Here is a 22,811-nt window from a genome sequence, read left to right on the forward strand (position 1 = left end):
CCTTATCACAACTCCATTACTAGGAGTATTCAGGAGTCAGGGAGGAATTTCACTTTTAAAGCAACATAAAAAGGAATTCCTTCCTATTGCAAAAGGCCCAGGATGTGGATCTGGCTGTGCCAGCCACCTTGTCAACTGCCTCTCCTCCATGCAGGATCTTGGCTGCAGATCAGCATAAGGGAAACTGCTGTTTCCTCCAGTGCCATCTGCTCAAACAGGGTGCATTCCTACTGCTGCCCATGAGTGGCTCTTCCCTCCTTCCCTCTCTCTTCCCCTCTCCTCCACCCTCTACCCTTCCCCCCTTCTGTCTCATAGCTTTCTGGCAATGCTCTGGTGGAGAACTACAGCAAAGTACCAAAGATGTGCCATACTACCAGCCTCCTAGGGCTGACAGCAGACAGTCCTACGAAGAGAAAGAAGAGGAAGGAAACAACTGATGCTAATATTCTGAGAGGGCTCCCAGCGGGATTATAAGGTTCACAGAATAGGCTGACCCACAATCGTTTAACACCCAGCAAGAAGAATAACAATAATAATACCAAGGAGCAGCAACCACAAAAACAATATGCAGGTTCTCAACATATTAAAAACAGAATTACCACATAATCCAGCAATTTCATTTCTGGGTATTTATCTAAAGAAAATGAGAACACTAACTTAAAAAGATATCTGCATCCCCATGTTCACTGTTGCATTATCTACAATAGCCAAAATATGGAAACAATCTAAAGTGTCCAGCAATGGAAGAAGGGATAAAGAAAATATGGTATTAAAAAAGAAGAAAATATGGTGTGTGTAATGGAATATTACTCAGCTGTAAAAAAAAAAAAGAATGAAATCTTGCCATTTACAACACGCATGGAGCTAGTGAGTACTATGCTAAGTGAAATAAGTCAGTCAGAGAAAGACAAATACCAAATGATTTCAGTTATATGTGGAATTTAAAATATAAAACAAATAAGCAAAAGGAAAAAAAAAGAAGCAAACCAAAACAGAGAGAGCAAACTGATAGTTAACCAGAGGGGAGGGGGTAAGGGTAGGAGAAGTAGGGGATGGGGATTAAGGAGTGTGCTTGTATGGAAGTATTGTTTACCTGAAACCACTGTATGTTAGCTAAGTGGAATCTAAATAAAACCAATGACTAACTAAATAGGAAAATAGTACTAGAAGCAGCGGTCATTGAACACCTATGAAGTGCTAGAATAGTGGTTGCCAAACTTCTGTCAAGATCCCTATTTTGTTTTTTTTGAAATTAAAAGACTATTTTGTGTACAAGTGTTTTGTACACAAAGAAGGAAAATATTGTAAATTTTCGGATACGTGTCAGTTTTATGTCTTTGTATGTATACAATTGCAAGGAGCATACAAGGAGCAATTTCACCTTGGGCCTAGAAACTTAAGTCAACACTATTCCAGCGCACATTTTTAAAAATTAAATATTGGACCAAACTTTAGTCTAATCCCATATATGCATTATCTCATTGAATTCTTACAACGCTAGGAGGTGGTATCATTATTTTTGTTTTGCAGTTGAAGAAATGGAGCCATGAAGTGACTGAGCAACTTGCGGGCTGGCTTCCCGTGGAAGTAGGGTCCTAGAGCCCGCACTCAACCCAGGTCCAGTAAGTGCGCAGCTTCCCACACCCACCTCCAAACTGGGCTTCCATGTCCTCAAGCAATTGGGTCTCTTCCTCCAATTCCTCCCACCCTTGAATCCTTTGTTCCACCATCTACCCTCCCTTTCCAAATGAGAACACCTCAAGGGCAGGTCTAGTTCAACTGAGTGACTTAAACTAGGCCTCAGGGAGCAAAGGATTCCTTCAAAAGTTTTTAAGTCGAGTAAGTAAATAAAGATGGGATTTTTTTAAAAAGAAAATAAAATGTAGCAAGAAAAAAAAATCATAAACCCTGACTCTTGGGAGTCTGTCCCAGGTAAAGGGAAACTAAAGTCTTCATTCATAACACTACTCTCTTTCTTAGAGCTACTACAGGGGAAATAAGAAACTTTATCTAAAAATTAAATCAGATTTAAAAAAATATACACACTAAGGTTTTAAAGCATCTATCTGTGCTTTGTTCCAGGTTCTTTGTTCAGGGAAAGCAATTTAATGAGTTTTTAGCTCAACAAAGGTGGGACTAGGATTTATTTTGGGAGTTAATGGTGAAGAGGTAAACTGTCCTGGATAAGAAAGTAACAGGTATTAGAGGATTGAAAACTGGAAGATTAAAAAAATAAAAAGAGCAAATTCTACAGAAAGGAAAAGAGCAAGAAGGTAACAAATTAACCCTAAACTAGGGGATGGGTGGGCAGCGCCCTGTCAAGATGTTGTTTTGTGCCTGACTCCAAACATCATGCCCAAAACTTCAATACGACCACCTCCTATTACAGGTCCTTTTGGGAGATACAAATACAGGTAGTATCCAACAGGGGACAAAGGAACGCAGAAACGGGTGGGCCTCAAGACTGAAAAGCAGAAGTGAAGAAGCCTAGAGAAGAAGGACATCTGAGAAAGAGGTAATTAGGGAGTGACCAGTACTGTAAATGGTAGGATAGAGTGCTTCGTGCTCACCAAGTAGGTGGTGAGGGCCCAGATCTTTCTGATACCATGGATAATGCTGGGGGGACCAGTCAAGCACCCCGGACTATTCCCCCACAGGGAGAGAACGCCTGTCCCAGACAGTGCCACACATCATGACTCAACACCAGTAACGGATTTGTGGTTGACAAATCTCTTTAAAACTCAGTGCAAGCTAGCCCAGAAGCAGAAAAGAAACAGTGAGGAGGAAGAGAAGAAAGCACTGCATTTCATCCTGCGGCTCCAGAAGTCTTACCTCACCAACTAATCCCAATATGAGCTGGTAATGAAATAGAGAAATTTTAGAGACCTCATGAAAAAATTTGCTCATTTTTCTGCTTCTATTCTTGCTAGGACCTACACCCCTTCCCTACGCATGGCTTAGGGTACTGATAATGTATATCCTCCCTGTAAAGGTCAAGGATTTAATGATTTCTTTGGAATCTTCCAGCACATAGGTAACATCTAAGGGGTGTCAGGGAAGTTCTCCAAGACCACTGACTCCAGACACCAAGACCTCTCTCTCTCCAGGGCAGAAGTGACATGGAGACCAGTTTCTGGATGCCTGAGAGGGCACATACAGCAGACGTCTGTCCTCAAAAAAAACCCCAAGCAAAGAAAAGACTCTTTCTCCCATTCTGAGTCTCCCAGACACTCTCTCCTTTCCACATCTTCCAGACACTCTGTATCTGCTCTCTCTCCATATCTTCAATAAACTCTGCTTTCATTTCCTCTCGGTTGTGTTTGATTTCCACCCTGCGCACAGCCAAGGACCCTCAGACCCTGCCAGCCTGCATCAGTAAATTACCCAACAGGAAATATTAAACTCTGCCCAGTACACCAGAGATCAGTTTCAGTGTAGGATGGCAAACTCCCACAATTGTCTCTCTTCCAAGTATAAGTTCCTAGACATCTGAGGATGTTTGCCTCATAAATCAAACTGCCAACTAATGTACCGGCCACTCAGTTTCAATCCCCAAGTTTATTCTCAAGTCTCTACATCTTCTGCTACACAGTGCTATTCCAAGCAGCATATACATGAAATTGAATGCTCCACAGACATACTAATTTTAGAACTCACTTTAAAACTTTCCCACTTCATCCACCTGCCAAATGAAAGGAAGACAACAAAGCAGCTGCCACAGCTGTTCTCTAAAAATTAGTACAAAGGTGACATACATTCTTTTCAGACACGACGTTTTCAACTCTTTTTTAAGTGCAAAGCCAGAAGATACCTGGAGTCTCTAAAAATGATAACTTCGCAGTAGAGCCACTTCACCACAGCAAGGCAGCAATGCCTGGCAACAGCCAACAAAATAATGTTATGTTTTAAACTCATTCCACTTCAAGTGTATCATTGGATTCCACTTCTTTGCAATCTCAAAACAAAATGATAAAAGCTTCAGGTAAATTTAAACCTAATTAAAGCCAATGTTAACTGGATGCTGATTGCTTATTTAGCTCCATATATTTTATGCAAAATACCAACAGGATCCAGCTTATATGACCTTTTAAGAACAACTACCTCTACTTTGTGTAGAGAGCAACACTGGATAAATCTGTATAGGAAGGAAGGAAAGGAAAGAAAGGAAAGAAAGGAAGGAAAGGAAGGAAAGGAAGGAAGGAAGGAAGGAAAAGCAAGCAAGCAAGCGGGCACTTTAACAGGGATCATGTCCTAACAGACAGCTGCCTTGCCTTGTGTAACACTTCAACTGTCAAGAACAGAGGTTTAAAAATTGATCCTGCAAATTTTTTTTTTTTTTGCCTTTCAAGGGCCAGTAACTATGAAACAGATTTCTAAAACATGTTTATAATCAGATCTATATAACCAAAAGCAAACTAGAGCAGAACCAGAACTACAAAAAGATTCTATCATCTTAATTTAACTTCCAGAAACACCACTTCCCACCCTGCAATGGGCTCCTGGCCTCTGCCACTTAGAACATCTCACGCCGAGTAACAGTAGTTCCAGTTATGGCTCAGCCAACCATCTGTGGCTGTCTTTCACAATCCTGGCCATTAAGGAAATGCAATGTTTCAGTGCTATTTGGTTTGGCTAGATTCCTCTAGACATAAGCTAAGTGCACGCATTTTTTATTCTCCAGGGTTTGAGCTCCAGCAGTGTTTGTAACATGACATTCAAAACCTAAAATTGACCTTGACTAGGAGATTTGGACTGGCATTCTGAGACAACCTAACAGAACTATCTAAGCCAAAAACAAAACAAAACAAAACAAAAACAAAAAAACCCTTCTACAAGGCTCTTAAATGCATTTCCTCTACAAAACTAACATCAGCACAATCCACTACTAACAACAAATGTCACACACTGGCTGATCAGATGGGTGAGGCACTCACCTTGGGTGAAAAAATTGAAGTGGGCAACAAAAAAACAAACTTCAGTAATCAAGATAACTAATATTTGAGTGCCATTCATATTTTAAAGTCTCAAAATTAGTGCAAAAAAATCTACAATGAAAAAAAAAACTACGATGAAAATTGATCCAAGCCTCCATTTATACAACTCACTGTCACCCATCTCAGTCCTGCCTCTCAATCTGTCAGGTCTGTTCTTTATTTAAAATTTTTGAATTTTGTTCATTTTATTGCATTAAACTACCACATCTCTTACTTATTGAGTTTTTTGGGCACCCCCTTAAATTTTTCACTCGAGGACAGTGGTTCACTCACTTCACCATAGCCTCAGCCCTGCCAACACATATTAACTTAATATTCATGGGGAAATCTCCTGTGAGGTAGCCCCCACCATTACTCTCATTTGTAAATGAGTAGACACAAAAAGGCTAGCTACTTTGCCCAAGATTGTGGAGCAAGGGTCGCCAAGTCAGATTCCCAAACCCAGCTATGTAGCTCAGAGTCCACACTTAAAGACAAACATCCCACCTCTCAGAAGTTGGCATCACAAAAGCATTCGGCATAAAATCATATAGTCCTGGATTTTAGGAAATAAATAATATGTGAAAACTATTCAAATAAACTATAATTAATGACAACCTGGGCAAATTTAGTAGTGATTTGCTCATCACTGATCAGTGTCCTGCAAAATTTAGGCTAAGTGTTCATTCCCCCAAACTCCTGGAATTTTTCTTTAAGCCATCCTAATCCTCAGAAAGAACCAAGGGAGAAGACAGGTCTGACCCCTCACCCAAAGGACAGGACTACAGATTTGAGTAGCCTGGAGTAACTAATGTCTGTGCTGAAGTTTGGAGATACTCTCACATACTGTCTGCTTTACAAGGCCAATTGAGCTACAGTGCACATCACAGGACAATGTTCAGAAATACTCCCTAATAATGTGTTCATTTAGTAAGAGAGTAGAATTTAGAAGTGAAGTCAGGACAGCTACAAGGGTCCCACCATATTTAGCCTGTTTTTTTTTTTTTTTAATTTTTTATTTATTTATGATAGTCACAGAGAGAGAGAGAGAGAGAGAGAGAGAGGCAGAGACTCAGGCAGAGGGAGAAGCAGGCTCCATGCACTGGGAGCCCGATGTGGGATTCGATCCGGGTCTCCAGGATCGCGCCCTGGGCCAAAGGCAGGCGCCAAACCGCTGCGCCACCCAGGGATCCCCATATTTAGCCTGTTGTTAGTGATGGTGGCCATCACAGTTTAAAAGGGTCATAATGAAACGAGGCTGAAAAGAATCTAGAAAAGTTAAGGAAAGAATGGTTGAGAGAGCCAGGGGCTATTCTTTTGGGGTGGTGAAAAAGACAACTTAAGTCAGGCAAGTGGTGCCTAGCAACTATTTTCAATTATCTTCAGAGTTAGTGGATTTAATTTGCGTGACACCAAAAGACTGAAGTTGGACAAGTGGACAACAGTCTATGGATGAAAGTTTCAAGGACTGGCTTTCATCTCAGTATAAAGAAAAAAGTCTTCCAACAATTAGACCTGTCCAGCATTGAAAAAGCCTGCCTCCAGAGGAGGTGAGTTGGCTGGCAGCTGCTATAGAAGGGACCCAACATAGATGGCCACTTGGACAAAAGGACTCAAATCCCTTCCAACTCTAAGACATTAAGAAATGGAACAGGGATCCCTGGGTGGCGCAGCGGTTTAGCGCCTGCCTTTGGCCCAGGGCGCGATCCTGGAGACCCGGGATCGAATCCCACGTCGGGCTCCCGATGCATGGAGCCTGCTTCTCCCTCTGCCTGTGTCTCTGCCTCTCTCTCTCTGTGTGTGTGACTATCATAAATAAATAAAAATTAAAAAAAAAAGAAATGGAACAAATAACTAAACTTAACACATTTATTGTTATGCATGGTGCTTAGTTCCTAAAAACTCTAGAAAACTAAAACAAAACTATGAGATCAACAGGAAGGAGGTCTTGCACTTTCATTGTATTTCAAGCTAGATTCTTGATTTTTTTTTAAACCAAGCCACTGAAATAACACACATTAACAATCAATCTCCCTCATAGAAAAACTAAATTGTGTCCTGAGACAGTATTTATAGTTACTGTTTAAGAAAATTAGGAAGCGGGCAGCCCCGGTGGCACAGCGATTTAGTGCCGCCTGCAGCCCAGGGCATGATCCTGGAGTCCCGGGATCGAGTCCCGCGTCGGGCTCCCTGCATGGAGCCTGCTTCTCCCTCTGCCTGTGTCTCTGCCTCTCTCTCTCTCTCTCTCTCTGCATCTCTATGAATAAATAAATAAATTCTTAAAAAAAAAAAAAGAAAATTAGGAAGCTGTACTCATATATGCAATCAATATTTTATATTTCTCTCACAAACTACATTGGCTAATCTTACCAAGATCTACAGAAGCCATGCAGAAGAAAAAATACAGAAACAGCAGAGTTAGAATTTAGGAAAACAAAGCAAAGTAAAAGTTGAATCAGATGTATCAGCAGCCCAGTACATTAAAAGACCTCGAGAAAATCTATCCAATCAGACAAACAGATAAAGTTAGAAAAATGTCCATCTTAATGATGACACAATTCCTAAAAAGCAGTTTTGGGTCCAGGGAGTCTTCCAAAAAGGTACACACATAACTTTAGTGTAAGTATGTTTGTTTGGACAAGAATGGAAACAAGAGGGATCCCTGGGTGGCGCAGCGGTTTGGTGCCTGCCTTTGGCCCAGGGCGCGATCCTGGAGACCCGGGATCGAATCCCACGTCGGGCTCCCGGTGCATGGAGCCTGCTTCTCCTTCTGCCTATGTCTCTGCCTCTCTCTCTCTCTCTCTCTGTGTGTGACTATCATAAATAAATAAAAATTAAAAAAAAAAAAAAAAGAATGGAAACAAGACAAGTTTAAAAGAAAAAAAATATATATATATATACATATATATATGTATATAGAAGGATGACACAAGTTTAAAACAGTGAGTGCTTGTAGCTTCTGCTGCGTGATTGAGTGGTGGGTACACGTATACATACATGTACACACACACACCCTATATATTGCCTAAACACCACTGGATTATGCCAATGATTCCATTCAAAGTACCACACCATATTTACTGAGGAAGATTTCAAGTGAAACCAAAGTACTGACTCCAGGGAGGAAGAAAAGAACCCACCAAGAGAACCTACCTACTTGCCAGGCCTTTTACGAGATGACCCCATCTGATCCTCCCAATAGCCCTGTGAATGTGGGGGGTTCTTACAAAGGAGGAAATCAAGTTAATTAACTTCCCCCAAAGTTTACCAAGCCAGTAAGGGGTTGAGCCAGACCTATGACTGACTCCAAAGCCCAACCTTAATTTCCTCTGGGCCATACAGCCAGCCAACTGCCTGTGCTTGTCACCTGCTAGGCCAAAACCCATTAGAAAACTTCCACCTAGGGACGCCTGGGGGGCTCAGAGGTTTGGTGCCTGCCTTTGGCCCAGGGCATGATCCTGGAGTCCTGCGGTCGAGTCCCGCATCGGGCTCCCTGCATGGATCCTGCCTATGTCTTTGCCTCTCTCTGTGTCTCGAATGAATGAATGAATGAATGATTGATAAATCAATCAATCAATCAATCAATCTTTAAAAAAGAAAAGAAAACTTCCACCTGGAACTTCCTGCGGGTATGTTAAACTTGTCATTATCCCCAATCCTTGATTGCCCTCCTTCAGTTACATGGAGCCACTTTTCCCCACAATCACTGACACTCAACCCTTTGAAGGGTGGCATCTGGCTCTGCCCTCTCTACCATTCCCACATACAATCAATCCTATTAGGTGCTATCACTACCTCAGCCTCTCCCAAATCCCCTTGTTTCCCATTACTTTTACCCTATACCAGACCTATATTGTTGTGATGCCATCTTAGCTATGCTCCACTTTCTCTCCACAATCCACACCAGACTTCGCTATGAAAAACAACAATCATGCCACTAAAGAAGTGTGAGAAAGGCATTGACTCCCCACCACCTTCCTAGTTATAAACTCAATCTGGAATCACATGTAAGCCCCAAAGGAAAATTCCAATTTCCATGCCTATGTAATTTTTCCACCTCTATGTTTTAATCAAAATACCCTTAATTTTAATCACCTTCTCTCAGTTATGATCCCTCCAATAGAAACACCTTACTCTCACTTTTACCTGCCAGTATGTTACCCATCCTTACTTCAAGGCTCAGTTCTAATGCCATCTCTCCCACAACTTTTGGATGAACAAGTCAGTGAATCAAACTCTTAAGCTCTAACTGTATGTTAGACTTTGGAAATACAAAAAGAACTCAGTAAGTTTATACAAATAACTTCAATGTTCAAAAAAAAAATCACTATCACTCAGTATAACCTACCTTATAAAACAATTAATTGGGGGTATGTTTTATCTTATCAATTCTTTAAAGGTGGAGACCACTTCTTATTCCTATTAACAGGATGCTATTAGAATATAACGTACTTACTGATGTTAAAACATTCAAACTGGGGAATCCTGGGTGGCGCTTGCCTTTGGCCCAGGGCATGATCCTGGAGCCCCAGGATCAAGTCCCACATCAGGCTCCCTGCATGGGGCCTGCTTCTCCCTCTGCCTGTGTCTCTGCCCCTCTCTCTCTCTCTATCTCTCATGAATAAATAAATAAAATCTTTAAAAAAAAAAAAACAAAACATTTGAACTGTCCTCCCTACTTTCACTCTAGAACCTTCCAACCCAGTTTCCAAATAGCCTGAGTGATCTATGTAAATGTGACCCGGACTGTCAGTCCCATATTTAAAAACAAGGGCTTGGGATCCCTGGGTGGCGCAGCGGTTTGGCGCCTGCCTTTGGCCCAGGGCGCGATCCTGGAGACCCGGGATCGAATCCCACGTCGGGCTCCCGGTGCGTGGAGCCTGCTTCTCCCTCTGCCTGTGTCTCTGCCTCTCTCTCTCTCTGTGACTATCATAAATAAATAAATAAACAAACATGGGCTTTACTTTGGATTAAGCAATGACACCAAAAACCCTAAGCAACAAAGGAAACAATAACAACAAACAAAAAACCCAGAATTTGACTTCATCAAATTTAAAAACTGTGTGCTTCTAAAGACAGCATCGAGAACGGTAAAAAAGACAGCCCAGAGAATGGAAGAAAATATCTGCAAATCATATATCTAATTAAGGGAACTGTATCCAGAACCCAGAACATATAAAGAACTCAACCAATGAAAGAACAAATGAGCCCATCTGAAAATGGGCAAAAGATCTGAACAGACGTTCTCCAAAGAAGATCTATAAATGGTCAATAGCTCCTGAAAAGATGTTCAATATCATTAGTCCTCAGGGAAATGTAAATCAAAATCACAGAGATACCACTTCACATCCACCAGAGTGGTAAAAATCAAAGACATACTATAACAAGTGTTGGATGGGATGCCTGGGTGGCTCAGCAGTTAAGGGTCGCCTTCAGCTCAGGGCGTGAGCCTGAGGTCCCAGAATCAAGTCCCGCATCAAGTCCCGCATTGGGCTCCCTGCATGGAGCCTGCTTCTCCCTCTGCCTATGTCTCTGCCTCTGTCTCTGTGTCTCTTGTGGATAAGTAAATAAAATCTTAAAAAATAAATAAATAAATAACAAGTACTGGCAAGAATATAAAAACATTGGAACCCTCATTCATTGTCGGTGGGAATAAAATGGTTGAGCTGCTTTGGAAAACAGCTGGCAGTTCCTAAAGATGTTACCATAGGATTCAGCAACACCACTGCTACCTACCTGAGATGAAAACATCTTGCATACAAGGACTTGTAAAAATAATGTCCGTAGCAGGAAACAACCCAAGTGTCCTTTAACTAATGAATGAAGAAACGAAACATGGTATATCCATACAATAGGATATTATCTGGTGATAAAACGGAATGAAGTACTGATACATAACTACATACTTGAACACAGTTGAACCTCAAAACAACATGCTTAGTGAAAGAAGCCAGATACAAAGTCACATCTTATATGAGTCTATTTACATGAAATATCCAGAGAAGGCAAATCCATACAAAGAGAAAGCAAATTAGTGACTACCAGGGACTGGAGGGAGAGGAAAATGGGTTTCTTTCTGGGGTAATGAAAATGTTCTCAAATTAGACAGTGCTGATGTGATGGTTGCAGGATTCTGTAAGTATACTAAAAACCACTGTAAGCTGGTTTATATGGTTTATAAGGATAAATGTTCTGGTATACAAGTTATCTCTCAGTAGAGCTGTTATACATAAAACTAATAATAATAACAAAACCCCAATCACTTCTAATCCAGTTGCCCTATTAGTCCAAACTCAAGGCCCTATGCTACCTTTTGCAGCCTCCCTTCTAGTATGTCTCCTCCTCACAGTGTTCCAGAAACACCAGCCTCCTTTCCTCCCTGAGAAAAGCTCACGCCTACATGAGGGTCTCTCCACTTGCCTTCCTCACATACCTGGCTCCTACCTTCACTAGAGGCTCAGCTTAAACATCATCTCCCCAGAGGCCTCCTCCGACTTCACAGGCTAAAGTGGTCTTCTTCCCAGTCACTCTCCATTATGGCACTAATCATATTTTTTGGTACTACCTATATAGGATATAAGGCGTAAGGCATAAGATGTATACAAGGTTACTTTGATTATTTTTCCCTGGTCTATAGCACATTTCCCCTCCTGCCATAATGGACTATCAAAACATTTGTTGAACATGTGGACATGAAGGAATTTGCCATTTAGGTGCTGAGAGACTAGTTACAAAATAGATCACCCAACAGGGAGCCTATAATGAATGCCATATTAGGGGTACAGATGGTTATAAGAGAAATTTCAGGGAAGAAAATTATGTATAGCTGCAAGAGCTGTGGAAAATCTTCATGGAAGTGATGAGATTGAAAATAGATTAAGAAAATTGTGAAAGGCATTCCAGGAGAAAGGTGCACCTGAACAATGCCCTCCCTACCTTGTCCATGATCTCAACACTTCACCCACACACACACCCCACCATGACTCACAGGAACATAATGTGAAACCTAGAACTTGAACCCAAGTCAGTAGCCTCAAGGGTGCCTCAAGGGTACCTCTCCGCACGCCTCCTCAAACCTAACGCAGGCATAGAAACATCTACCAAATGACTAACAGCAGGTTCAGGTATTATTCCAGAAGTCTTATCATTACAATGAAAGGCAATTTCTACCTCCTCACAATTGCGTCAAATTTCTATTTTAGCCTTTTTGGTCTTTTTGGGGGAAGAGGAAGTCAGTGTTTCCTTATTTAGATTTTAAATAAAAGTGTTTTAGGAACAGAGCAACAGCAAACCACATACCTCTAGCTTACCCTTAAAGAACCTGCCGAATCTCAGTGTATTTGTGGACAGCAGAGCTGCAATCCACCACTCCAGGGTGCTGTTTGTAAAACAGGAAGGGGATTATCACTGGGTCCCAGAGCACCTGCATGGTAGCAGGACTCCTACCTATGGGGTTCCAAATTTGAATACTAGTTTCTCTAACTAGCTATTTTGACCTAAGGCAAGTAATGCAACCTCTCCGAGGCCACTTCTTCATTTGTGAAATGATGGAGTAACAACTGCTCTGCAGATCTGTATGTAAACTAGAGGATAATACACATACATCAGCCAGTGCAGGGCCTAGCACATGCTTGACCCACTGCAAGTGTTAGTTACGATGATCAAGTCACAAAGTCACAGGCTGCTGGCCAAGAAGAAAGTGCTGAAAAACAGAAAATAATTGATTTCTAGCCTCTTGGGAATGTGATGAGCAGGAGTGACTTTGCATTATTTCAATACTATCAGCCTCTCTGGTTAAATAAGGGATGCTTGCTGCCAGGCCTGTCATCTTTAACTAGTACAAGAACTCTTGGAACTTGGGACATGAGACTGTTAAACTATAACATCAGTCATCTAATTGCACTTCATGAAACTGTAAAAATGAGACCTTTTGTACCATGTCTTAAAGGCCAACTTGAGAACTAAACATTAAAGTGAGGGGGCTGGGGGAAGCACTAATTTAAAGCCTCTACTACCTGCTTGAGCTTTTTTTTTTTTTTTTAAGATTTTATTTATTCATGAGAGACACACAGAGAGAGAGAGGCAGAGACATAGGCAGAGGGAGAAGCAAACTCCCCACAGAGCAGGGAGCCTGATGTGGGACTCAACCACTGAGCCACCCAGGCGTCCCCTGCTTGAGCTTTAAAAAACAATCCAGGGATCCCTGGATGGCGCAGCGGTTTGGCGCCTGCCTTTGGCCCAGGGCGCGATCCTGGAGACCTGGGATCGAATCCCACGTCGGGGTCCCGGTGCATGGAGCCTGCTTCTCCCTCTGCCTGTGTCTCTGCCTCTCTCTCTCTCTCTCTCTCTCTCTCTGTGTGTGTGTGACTATCATAAATAAATAAATAAAAAATATTTTTAAAAAAATAAATAAATAAAAAATAAAAAAAATAAAAAACAATCCAGTTTGCTAAAAGACAATACATGGTCGAACTATCTGATCCATTGTAAAAGAACACTAAGTAAAACAATTTCCAAGTCCTTGAATCTTCTTACAACTTGGGTTACACAGAGTGCTAAAAAGCACACTAGCCTAATGTAATACCATTTAAGGACTCACTTGGTAGACTTTAAAGGAACTAGGCAATTCGGTATGTACTCTATAATGGGTGGATTTGTAGCTAATAATCTGGTACCTAACTTACTAGTTTCATGACCAGGTGCTGTCACTTGAGTTCTAGGAAGTTTGAAACAAAAGTTTAAAAGCTTCATAAATTACGATGTGGCTATGTATGTGTATCTTAAAGTAAGCCCACGTAATGAAAGCTGGAAAAGGTAATATGGAGCAGGTATAATAATCCTTTCCATTGACAGTCTAATAAGAGGTGAATAAAGACTAAATGATAACATACAAGATTTGATCAAGCCACAAAAAACAATAATCTCTTGTGGACCACAAACAAGCTCTAAAAAGAGTTCAGTTATGTGGTGGCAACGACCATCACATCGCTTCACCTGGTAGCTGCACTTATCTGTCAAAATTCAGCTCAGCAATCATCTCTAGAAAGCCTTGCCTAATCCCACCACCTTCTCAATGCTGGGTCAGCCACATTTCTCTATGTGCTATGGGACCTACACATGCACACAGCTCGGCCTCCATTACTCTTTCTTTGTTTTCCCTCATCTACCTATAAATTCAGAAGCTTCTGCAGAAAACAGACTTTGTCTCACTTCTTTGTATCCCACAAGCCAACACTACTCGGCACTGACGTTTGTTGAAAGACCTATTTACTTTCAGGGAAGCACGCTTGTATACCAAAAACACTGTGACTAACCTAAATTCCAACAACAGAAGACTAGTTAAATCAGCAGTTCTCCAAGTGTGGTCCAAGGATCCCAAAGGTCCATGAATCCCTTTGCAGGGGTCTATGAGTTCCCTCCTTCTCTAACTACACATCTATGTGAAGCCAAAATAACATAGTACACAAAACTGAATTAAGAAGCAGATATAAGAATCCAGCTTTTGAAGTGCCTGAGAGGCTCAAATCAGTTGAGCAACTGACTCTAGGTTTCAGCTCAGGTCATGATCTCAGGGTTGTGAGACTGAGCACCACCTGGGATTCTCACTCAGCGAGGAGTTTGCTGGAGATTCTCTCCCTCTGCCTTCTGCCCCTCCCCCATGCTTCCTGTGTCCAGGGGTGCATGCATACTCCTTCTCTCAAAATACATAAAGAAATAAATCTTTTTTTAAAAAAGATTTTATTTATTTATTCACGAGAGACATAGAGAAGCAGGCTCCTTGCAGGGAGCCCAATGTGGGACTCGATCCTAGGACCCCAGGATCACAACCTGATCCTGAGGTCATGAGTGAGTGGCTGAGTGAGCCAAAAGCAGATACTCAACCACTGAGCCACCCAGGCACCCCTAAATTTGTACTTTTTAAAAAAAGAGGCTACTGCTATGTCTATATATACTATATATATGTATGCAAATTCTCTGGATGAACATCAAAGAAAAGTTAACTAGTAGGTATCCCTGTAGAAAGTAACTGGGGAACCATGTGTCAAAGAGGGGAAGAGACTTTCCACACCATGCCTAGTGTATTAATTTGAAAATTCTACCCTCAGGGCACCTCAGTCAGTTAAGCATCCAACTCTATTTCGGCTCAAGTATGATCTCAGAGTCCTGGGATCCAGTCCCTGCATTGGGCTCAACATTCTGCGGGGACTCTGCTTGAAGATTCTCTCCCTCTCCCTCTACTCCTCCGCACTCGCGTGTCCATACTCTCTCTCGAATAAATTAAAAAAGAAGAAAAGAAAATTTTATCATTTGCATGTATTACCTTCTTGAAAATCAAAAATAGGATAAAAATTAAATTGAACTAGCACAGGTACATTAAGCTCACATTAAAGACCAGACTAACAGCACTGGAAAATATTACATAATATATTGTGAAAGTAAAGCAAGCAGTTTTCAAAACAGAAATATACAGTGGGCTTTTTTTTTTTTTTTTTTTTTTTGAGAGGAGAGGAGAGACAGAGGGAGAGGTAAAGAGAATCTTTTTTTTTTTATTAAATGGAATTTATTTATTTCAGAAAGAGAGAGCAAAAGAGAGCATGATGGGTATGTGTGTACGTGTGTGTGTGTGTGTGTGTGTGTGTGTGTGTGCATGGCGCAGGCTCCCTGCTGACCAGGGAGCCCAACTCGTGGCTCGCTCAATCCCATGACCCTGGGATCATGACCTCAGCCAAAGGCAGATGCTTAACCAACTGAGCCACCGAGGTGCCCAGAAAGAGACAGTCTTAAGCAGGCTTCACTCCCAATGCAGAGTCCAAAGCAGGGCTCCATCTCACAATCCTGAGATCATGACCTGAGCCAAATCAAGAGTCAGGCACTTAACCGACTGAGCCACCCAAGTACACCATACATAGTATGGTCTTGAAAATCAGTCTAGAAGGATATACTGTATATAAAGGTATTAACGGTATTTTTTCTTTACAGTTAGTGGGATTACAAGTGGTTGTCTTATTTATTTTTCTTGGTTTTCTAAACTTTTGAAAACGTATACATACTATCTTTATAATCAGAAAAACAAGGAGAGAGTTTAAATACATATGTATCAATTTATGCCTATGTCTATACTTAAATATTTATTAAGCAAAAAAGTACATGAATAAATTAGAATCTATTACCTACTTTCACAGAAGACCTTGACTGGATATTTGTAAGCTAGGTTTAAAAAAATTCCCTTCCTGGGATGCCTGGGCGGCTTAGCGGTTTGGTGCCTGCCTTCAGCCCAGAGTGTGATCCTGGAGTCCTGGGATAGAGTCCACGTCAGGCTCCCTGCATGGAGCCTGCTTCTGCCTGTGTCTCTGCCTTTCTCTCTCTCTGGGTCTCTCATGAATAAATAAATAAAATCTTAAAAAAAAAAAAATTCCCTTCCTCTATAGTTTAAAAACTAAAAAAAAAAAAAAAAAAAACAAAAAAACAAAACAAAACAAAAAAAACTACTCTGGTCCAGTCATTTTATTTCTAGTAACCTATGCCAAGGAAAGTATATTTGCTCAATGATTTACATAGTGACATTTATAAGAGCATTACAAAGCTGCAAGTAACCCAAATATTTCATACCGGATTGGTTAGGCATATTCCTGTTCAACCCTAAGCCACATTCATCCAAGGTGCTCAGGCCAAAATCCTAGGACTGATTGTGAGTTGCCTTCTCTCCATCACCCCTCACAACACCCCTCATTCTGTCCAGTTGGCTTGGCCTTCATATGCATCCTAAAGGCCTTCATTTCTTTCTGCCTTCACCACTACTGCCTAACCCAAGCCATGGTCCAGTCTCCTCATCTATACTGGTTTTACTGGCACTGCTCTTGCTTAACTGGAGTCAATTCACACCGCATCCCAAAGGTTAACTTTTAGAAAGTAAATCCATTCATGTCAGTATCCTATTTAAAACCTTTTAATAGCTTTCAAGTGCTCTTTGGATAAAATGCAATTCATATTTTCCAAATTGTGTACAAGACAGGATTCCAATCCAGGCTAGAAAAAGCTCCTTTCAAAAACTGCGGGCACCAGTGTGGCTCAATCAGCTAAGCATCTGCCTTGGCTCCGGTCATGATGGGGCGGGGCGGGGGGCGGGGGGGGGGGGGGGGAGCTCTGCTCAGCGGAGAGCCTACTTCTCCCTCTTCCCTGCTCATGCTCTCTCTCACTATCTGTCTTCTCTCTTATATATATAAACAAAATCTTAAAAAAAATAAAATGACCACACTGGAAGAATGCTCAGATTCAGCTGTGCATGTGGCCAAAGACATAGTGTCAGGGGACACCCTATTCAAATCACAAATATTTCTCTTTCAATACCCATGAAAACCTCAAAGAAACCAGAAAAAAAAATAAAACGTTGTAGAGTGGATCTGTGGAATGGATTAATAATCCAACCTAGTGAGACACCCTTGACCAGGGCTATACCCCAAGTCTTACCAAGGTGGGGGGGAGGAAGAGAGAGAGAACACAGCATTCTGCAGAAATCCTGTAATAAGCCAAGACACTCTATGATCTACACAAAGGTTAAATAGTTATTTTAGATACCTCGTTCAACTCTATCAAGTCTCTCAAATACAACCTCTCTATTCTCCAATGCTCAGAAGTTTTCACTCTTACATAAGATAAGACATACATTTATACTTAATGAATACAAACACAAAAAACAAAAACAACTGAGCCCTCTGAACTAGGTCATCTTTTCAGAGAAAAGAGGCTCAGGCCATAGTCTAATTTGAAATGCTGGTCCCATCTGCAAACCCCACAAGAGCTGCAGTTAGTATTAATTAAGAGCAGAAACAAGTTTGTTCTTGAACATCATTTCTCCCAAACAAGTCCAGGATGCTTCCAAATGGAAATCTGCCAATTTTCCTGTAGTTGAGATAGTAGATCCAGTACAGAAGAATGTGATTTTTTTTTAATGCCACTATCTGTCCAACCCTTAAAGCAGGATTCTCACATCCTTTCAGAGGGAGGTTTCAGTCACCATCACTCAACAAAAGATAAAAACAGTTCTAACAGGACTCACGTAAGTGCCACCCATGCGTGTGTGTGCATAAGCTTATACATATGTGTGCGTGCACACGCACAGAAAAGTTCACATTCCTTATGACAGAGTGTAGGACCCACCTCCTGGCAATCTATGAGAACTCCTCCTTCTATTTACTCATGCAATGTACTAAGGAAAACCAAAGAGAACCAACGATTTGGATGTGGGTTTTCAAATAAAGTGATTAAGTCTGCGCTGCTCAAGGCCAACGGGTGACAGCTATCAGGAGGCTAATCTCAGGTCCACAGTAAATGCAGACTTTTACTTTAAATCAAAGCTAATTACACAGAATGGACTCAACTGCTGGTGGCTGTCTTCTGGATAGAAGACAGAATCTGTGACTGACGCCTTCAACACAGACTTGCTGAATTCTTTTTATGCATTAAGTACTTTGCCATCCATATTCCTGACCTTGAAGTCTCTTCAGTGGGAACTGGACCACGGTGAAGGCAGGAGAGACAACAAGGGGCACATGGTTATCTTGAATATCGCTACAGCCCCCAGTACCTTGAACAGTCTGACATACAGCAGGTGCTCGGTAAATATCTACTGGATGAATCAGACAGACATTTGCTGTCCCGCAGTATTAACTGTATGTGATAGCAGCAACAGAACCAACAAGCTATGTGAGCGATGCCAGGGCCAGTGAGGGTAAACTTCCTAGAAGCAGTGAGTAAGTACCCCTTCCCTGGATGAGCAGCTTTTCAGCAGGCAATGGCTGCAGGAAGGCCATGTGGACAGGAGCATGCTGGAATCAAGGCTGGAGCAGATGGCTTGAGGTACTTTCCAACTCAAATTGCCATCAACCTTCTATTTCCTGGGGTTTTATTGTGTTTCATCATCTCCTTCAAACTTGCAACTTTAATAAATAGGTACATACAGAGGGGCCGGTTGTGTTTCTCTACCAGAAAATTAGCTAAAGGCAAACAGCAGGTAACAGAAAAATACATACTGTGGAATGTTTTCTTATTTACCAAGCAATGAACCTGTAAGACTCTTAGAACCTTCTGCAAGAAAAATCATCTAAGAACACCCTCCAAGTCCACCAGAAACAAGCCACTTTGAAAACAAATTGCTGCCCTCCGCTTTCCTTGTCTTTCGCTGATCAAGCTTTTAGATTGGCTTATGCAAAAACTGCTTGGTTCCCAAGAGAAAAAGAAAATCTAAACATTTCACAACCGCGTCTTACTGCAGGGAGAAATTCTGGGAGAACATGAAGGCATGTGAAAGAGAACAGAAACTAAAACCCAAAAACCAAGGAAAATTAAAATGAAAAAAAAAATTAAGAATAAGGGAAAACAGCAACTGGAAAGTTTTCTACACCTCTAAGAAAGTTCAGAAGTAAGCCACTTCCCTTCACATTCTCTTTAAAAAATGGAAGGGCCCCTAATCCAGTCTGGGATGGACAGGGTGAAGTCCTTCACGCCAGAAGTAAAGCAGTCCCCAAGTCAGGTATAGTAGAGAATGCTAAGAAATTGGCTCGAAGCCACAGCCCAGTTTCCTCCCCTCACCCAGCCTCTGGCTCCCTGCGGCAGAGAAGCCAGGAGCCAATCACAAAAGCCTCCGGCTGAGAGCCAGCCTCCCCTCTCCCACCGCTCTTCCTCCAAACTGCATTCCAAAACAAAAAGAATAAAATGCATTTAAATGCAGCGTTAAAGTTAAAATACACCCAACAGAGGTTAAGAAAGCCAGGGTGTGCAACCTGGTACACAGAACTCTGGGGATTGGGGGGGGGGCGGGGGGGATGGGAGGCCGGGCCTTTTTGCGAATCAAAATAAAATCTGGCTTTTGCAATAAGTGAAGAGATAATGAATAAAACTCTGCCTTTGAGTTATTTCTTAATTCCTCGCTTTGAGGCTGTTGTCCAGCACCATCCTCCGCCCCACCTCTTCAAACTAATCTGTACTTGTGCGATGAGGCTCTCTGGATAATTGGCCCACAGATGGGCAATATCCACCACGGACGCCGCTGCGGCCGGGAGCGAAGGTAAAGCACACCGTCTGCAACGAACAAGTTTTCATAAAGCAGCTGCCAACTGCGAGCATGTGCATCCCAGAAGGGTTTCGTACCAGCAGCGCAAAGGCCACCTCGAGCCTTTCCGTGCCAAGTCATCAGCAGCTGGGGCGGACGCGCGGTGGAAGGAGGGGGTGAGGGCCCCTGGGCATCCCCACACTGACCACGCCAGCCAAGGGAGGCATTCTCAAGAAGCCACTTCCAGGGGGAGCTGGATTGAAGCGTAGTTATCGGACCGAGTCTCCCGCTACGTAGTCTCCTAACGGCCAGGCCCGGGCCTGGGAGGAGGGAGGGCTGCTGGGGAGAGTTTACCTTAGAAGGCGGCCGCGGACAGACAGGCCTTTCGCAGCCAGCGGGGCTCGGCGCGGAGGCCCCGGGCGGTGCGGAGGGCGCCCCGCGGCGCCACAGGTTCCCCGGCGCGCGGCGGGACCCGACTCCCACAGGTGGGCGACGCGCGGGGGGCGCCCCGGGGCCCCGGGGGCGCGGGGACGTGTGGGCGGAGAGGGGAAAGCTCGGGGTGTTGGGCTGCGCTCCACTGGGTGGCTACCGGCTTTCCCCCAGGACGGGAGGAGCCGCGAGCACCTCGCAGCCGCCTCCGGGAGAGCCCCGGCCTCCTCCAGGGGCGCGGTTAAGCCGCACGGCCGCGGGCCACCGTTTGCATGCTCGCAGGCACGTAGGAGCCTGCACGGCCGCACGCGGACGGGGGAAGGGCGCCCGGGCACCGAGGACACCCGGCCCGCCCCATCCCGCTAGGGCTCGCCCCCGCGCCCCGCGCCCCTGCGCCCCTGCACCCCGCACCCCTCACCGGTGTTGGCTCGGATGTTCTCCCGCAGGAAGTGGCCGCTGGAGAGATGCTGGAGGCCAAAGCTCTGAGCGATCCTCTGGCACACGGTGCCCTTGCCCGAGCCGGGCGGCCCGAGGATGACCGCGCGCAGGAGTTTGGAAGCCATCGCCTCGGCCAGGCAACCCGGACAGCAGCCTGGGAGAAGCCCCGGGAACTTTGCCGCCGCCGCCGCCGCCGCCACTCTCCGCTCGCGCGGGGACTCGCCGGGCGCCCCTGCTGGGGGAAGGAGCGACTTTTGAGCCAACCCCTCCCTTCAGCCCCGCGCCGGGGCCGGCTCGAAGGCGGAGAAAGGCGCCACGCTGCCCATCCCCGCCCTCCTCGCCCCCACGCCGCGCTTCAGCCAGTCCCGAGGCCCCGCCCCCGAGGGGTCGACCCCGGGAGCTCGGAGGGCCGCCGGCCGGGCCCACCCCGGTGCCTTCCTCTTGGGCTCCGCGCGCGGCGCTCGAGGCAGGGGCCGGGCGGCCTGGCATCCCCGCGCCGCTCCCCGCCGCAGCCGGCGGCCTAGGGGCCGAGCCCTCGCACGTGGGCAGCGCGGAGTCCGCGCCCCCCGCCCCCGCCCCCGCCCCCGCCGCCGCCGCGCGGACCGCCCAGCGCCACCTCCGCCGAGCGAGGGCCGGCGCGCCCCCCGCCGCGAGCAGCCCGCGTCCGGCTCTCCAGCCCGGATCCCGCTGGGCGGCGCCGCCTCCGCCTCCGCCTCCGCCTCCGCCTCCGCCCGCCCCCACTCGGAGCCCCAGCCGGCCGCGCGGGGCCAGCGCCTTACGTAAGCCGCCGAGACCCGCTCCGCGCGAGGCGCCCCCTCCCCTGCCCGCCGCGCGGCCCGCGCCCCCCCCGCCCCCCTTCTCTGGCCGTCGCCTGGGCACCCCGTCGACTGTCAACGGGGACGAAAAATACAACCTGTTGAGCGCCCGCTGTGCGTTCGAGCTCCGCGATTTCCTTATGCAACGGCCGTTCCAGATAGAGGATCCACAGCTGAGGAAAGGAGGCTGGCGCATCGCCGCTCGTTCAACAGATGTCTCTTGAGCGCCTACCATGCTCCAGACTCTGTGTTAGGCGCTTGGCATAGAGCCCGGAGCCAAAGAGGTGGGATCTGGCCCGAGGGCAATATACAGTCCGGCCGGAGTCTGGAACCCTCACTTCCAAAGCCCAAGCTCCTTGAGGAAAAAAGGAAGGAGACGATGATCACTCGTCTCTGCTCAGGTTCTTAGAGGCCAACTGATTTCAGGACCTCGGGGACCAGGATGTTGACACTACAGTTACAATTCACCGACTCCAAAGGGTGCTCTCCTCCCTTCCCTTCCCGTCCCACTCCATATTCTCTTAAATCTGTTCCTATCCCTAGCCCCCCCCCCCCCCCCCCCCCCCCCCCCCCGCGCACACACACAGCCTTCATTTCCCGCTTGGACTAGTGTGATAACTGCCACCCCGTAAGTCTCTAGTCCATTCTCAGTGCAGTGCATTGCCAGAAACATTGCTATAGTGCAAATCAATTACTGTTATTTCCAAGCCTCTGATAAAAATCGTCATTTTAGGATAAAAAATCTTCAGCCTTCTATACACCTTTGCAAACCCCGCCCCCCAGACACCTACCTTTGGGGAAATCCCTTGCAGGATTTTCAGTGCAACCACAAATGGGGAGGGACAGCATGGAGAAGAGCCTCCTCTATAGGCCTGGCTCTACTGTCTGTGTTGGGGCACTGAGTAAGAGCCTGGCAGGGTATTCCTTTCTCTCACTCCCTGGTACCCCCAACCCCTCTCGTCCAATACCCCCTCCATAGACAGCCAGCTAGCCAATACCTAGTCTCCAGCTACCTGGAGCACACCCAGCCCACCAACCTCAGCCCAGCATTTGTTCCAAGGTCACATCGCTTGTCTAAAATATCTTGGAGTTTGCTGTAGACATCAG

The 22,811-nt window shown here is 44.8% G+C and overlaps 1 protein-coding gene across 2 annotated transcripts in view; it reads right to left on the minus strand.

The window, feature by feature from the left end:
• Positions 1-21,157, minus strand: part of AK4 (adenylate kinase 4) — a 69,026-nt gene extending 47,869 nt beyond the window's left edge. The window contains exon 1 of one of the 2 annotated variants that reach the window (XR_004815669.2): positions 20,870-21,157. Coding sequence is in view for 1 of the 2 variants with exons in the window: in XM_049110341.1 (XP_048966298.1) it covers positions 20,870-21,014 (145 nt within the window). In the remaining variant the exon portion in view is untranslated. The remainder of the gene's footprint in view (positions 1-20,869) is intronic. The other variant, XM_049110341.1, reaches the window with a different exon arrangement.
• Between the last annotated feature and the right edge of the window lie 1,654 nt (positions 21,158-22,811).

The sequence above is a fragment of the Canis lupus genome, chromosome 5 (genome assembly GCF_003254725.2).
Source record: "Canis lupus dingo isolate Sandy chromosome 5, ASM325472v2, whole genome shotgun sequence".
NCBI classification, from domain to species: Eukaryota; Metazoa; Chordata; class Mammalia; order Carnivora; family Canidae; genus Canis; species Canis lupus.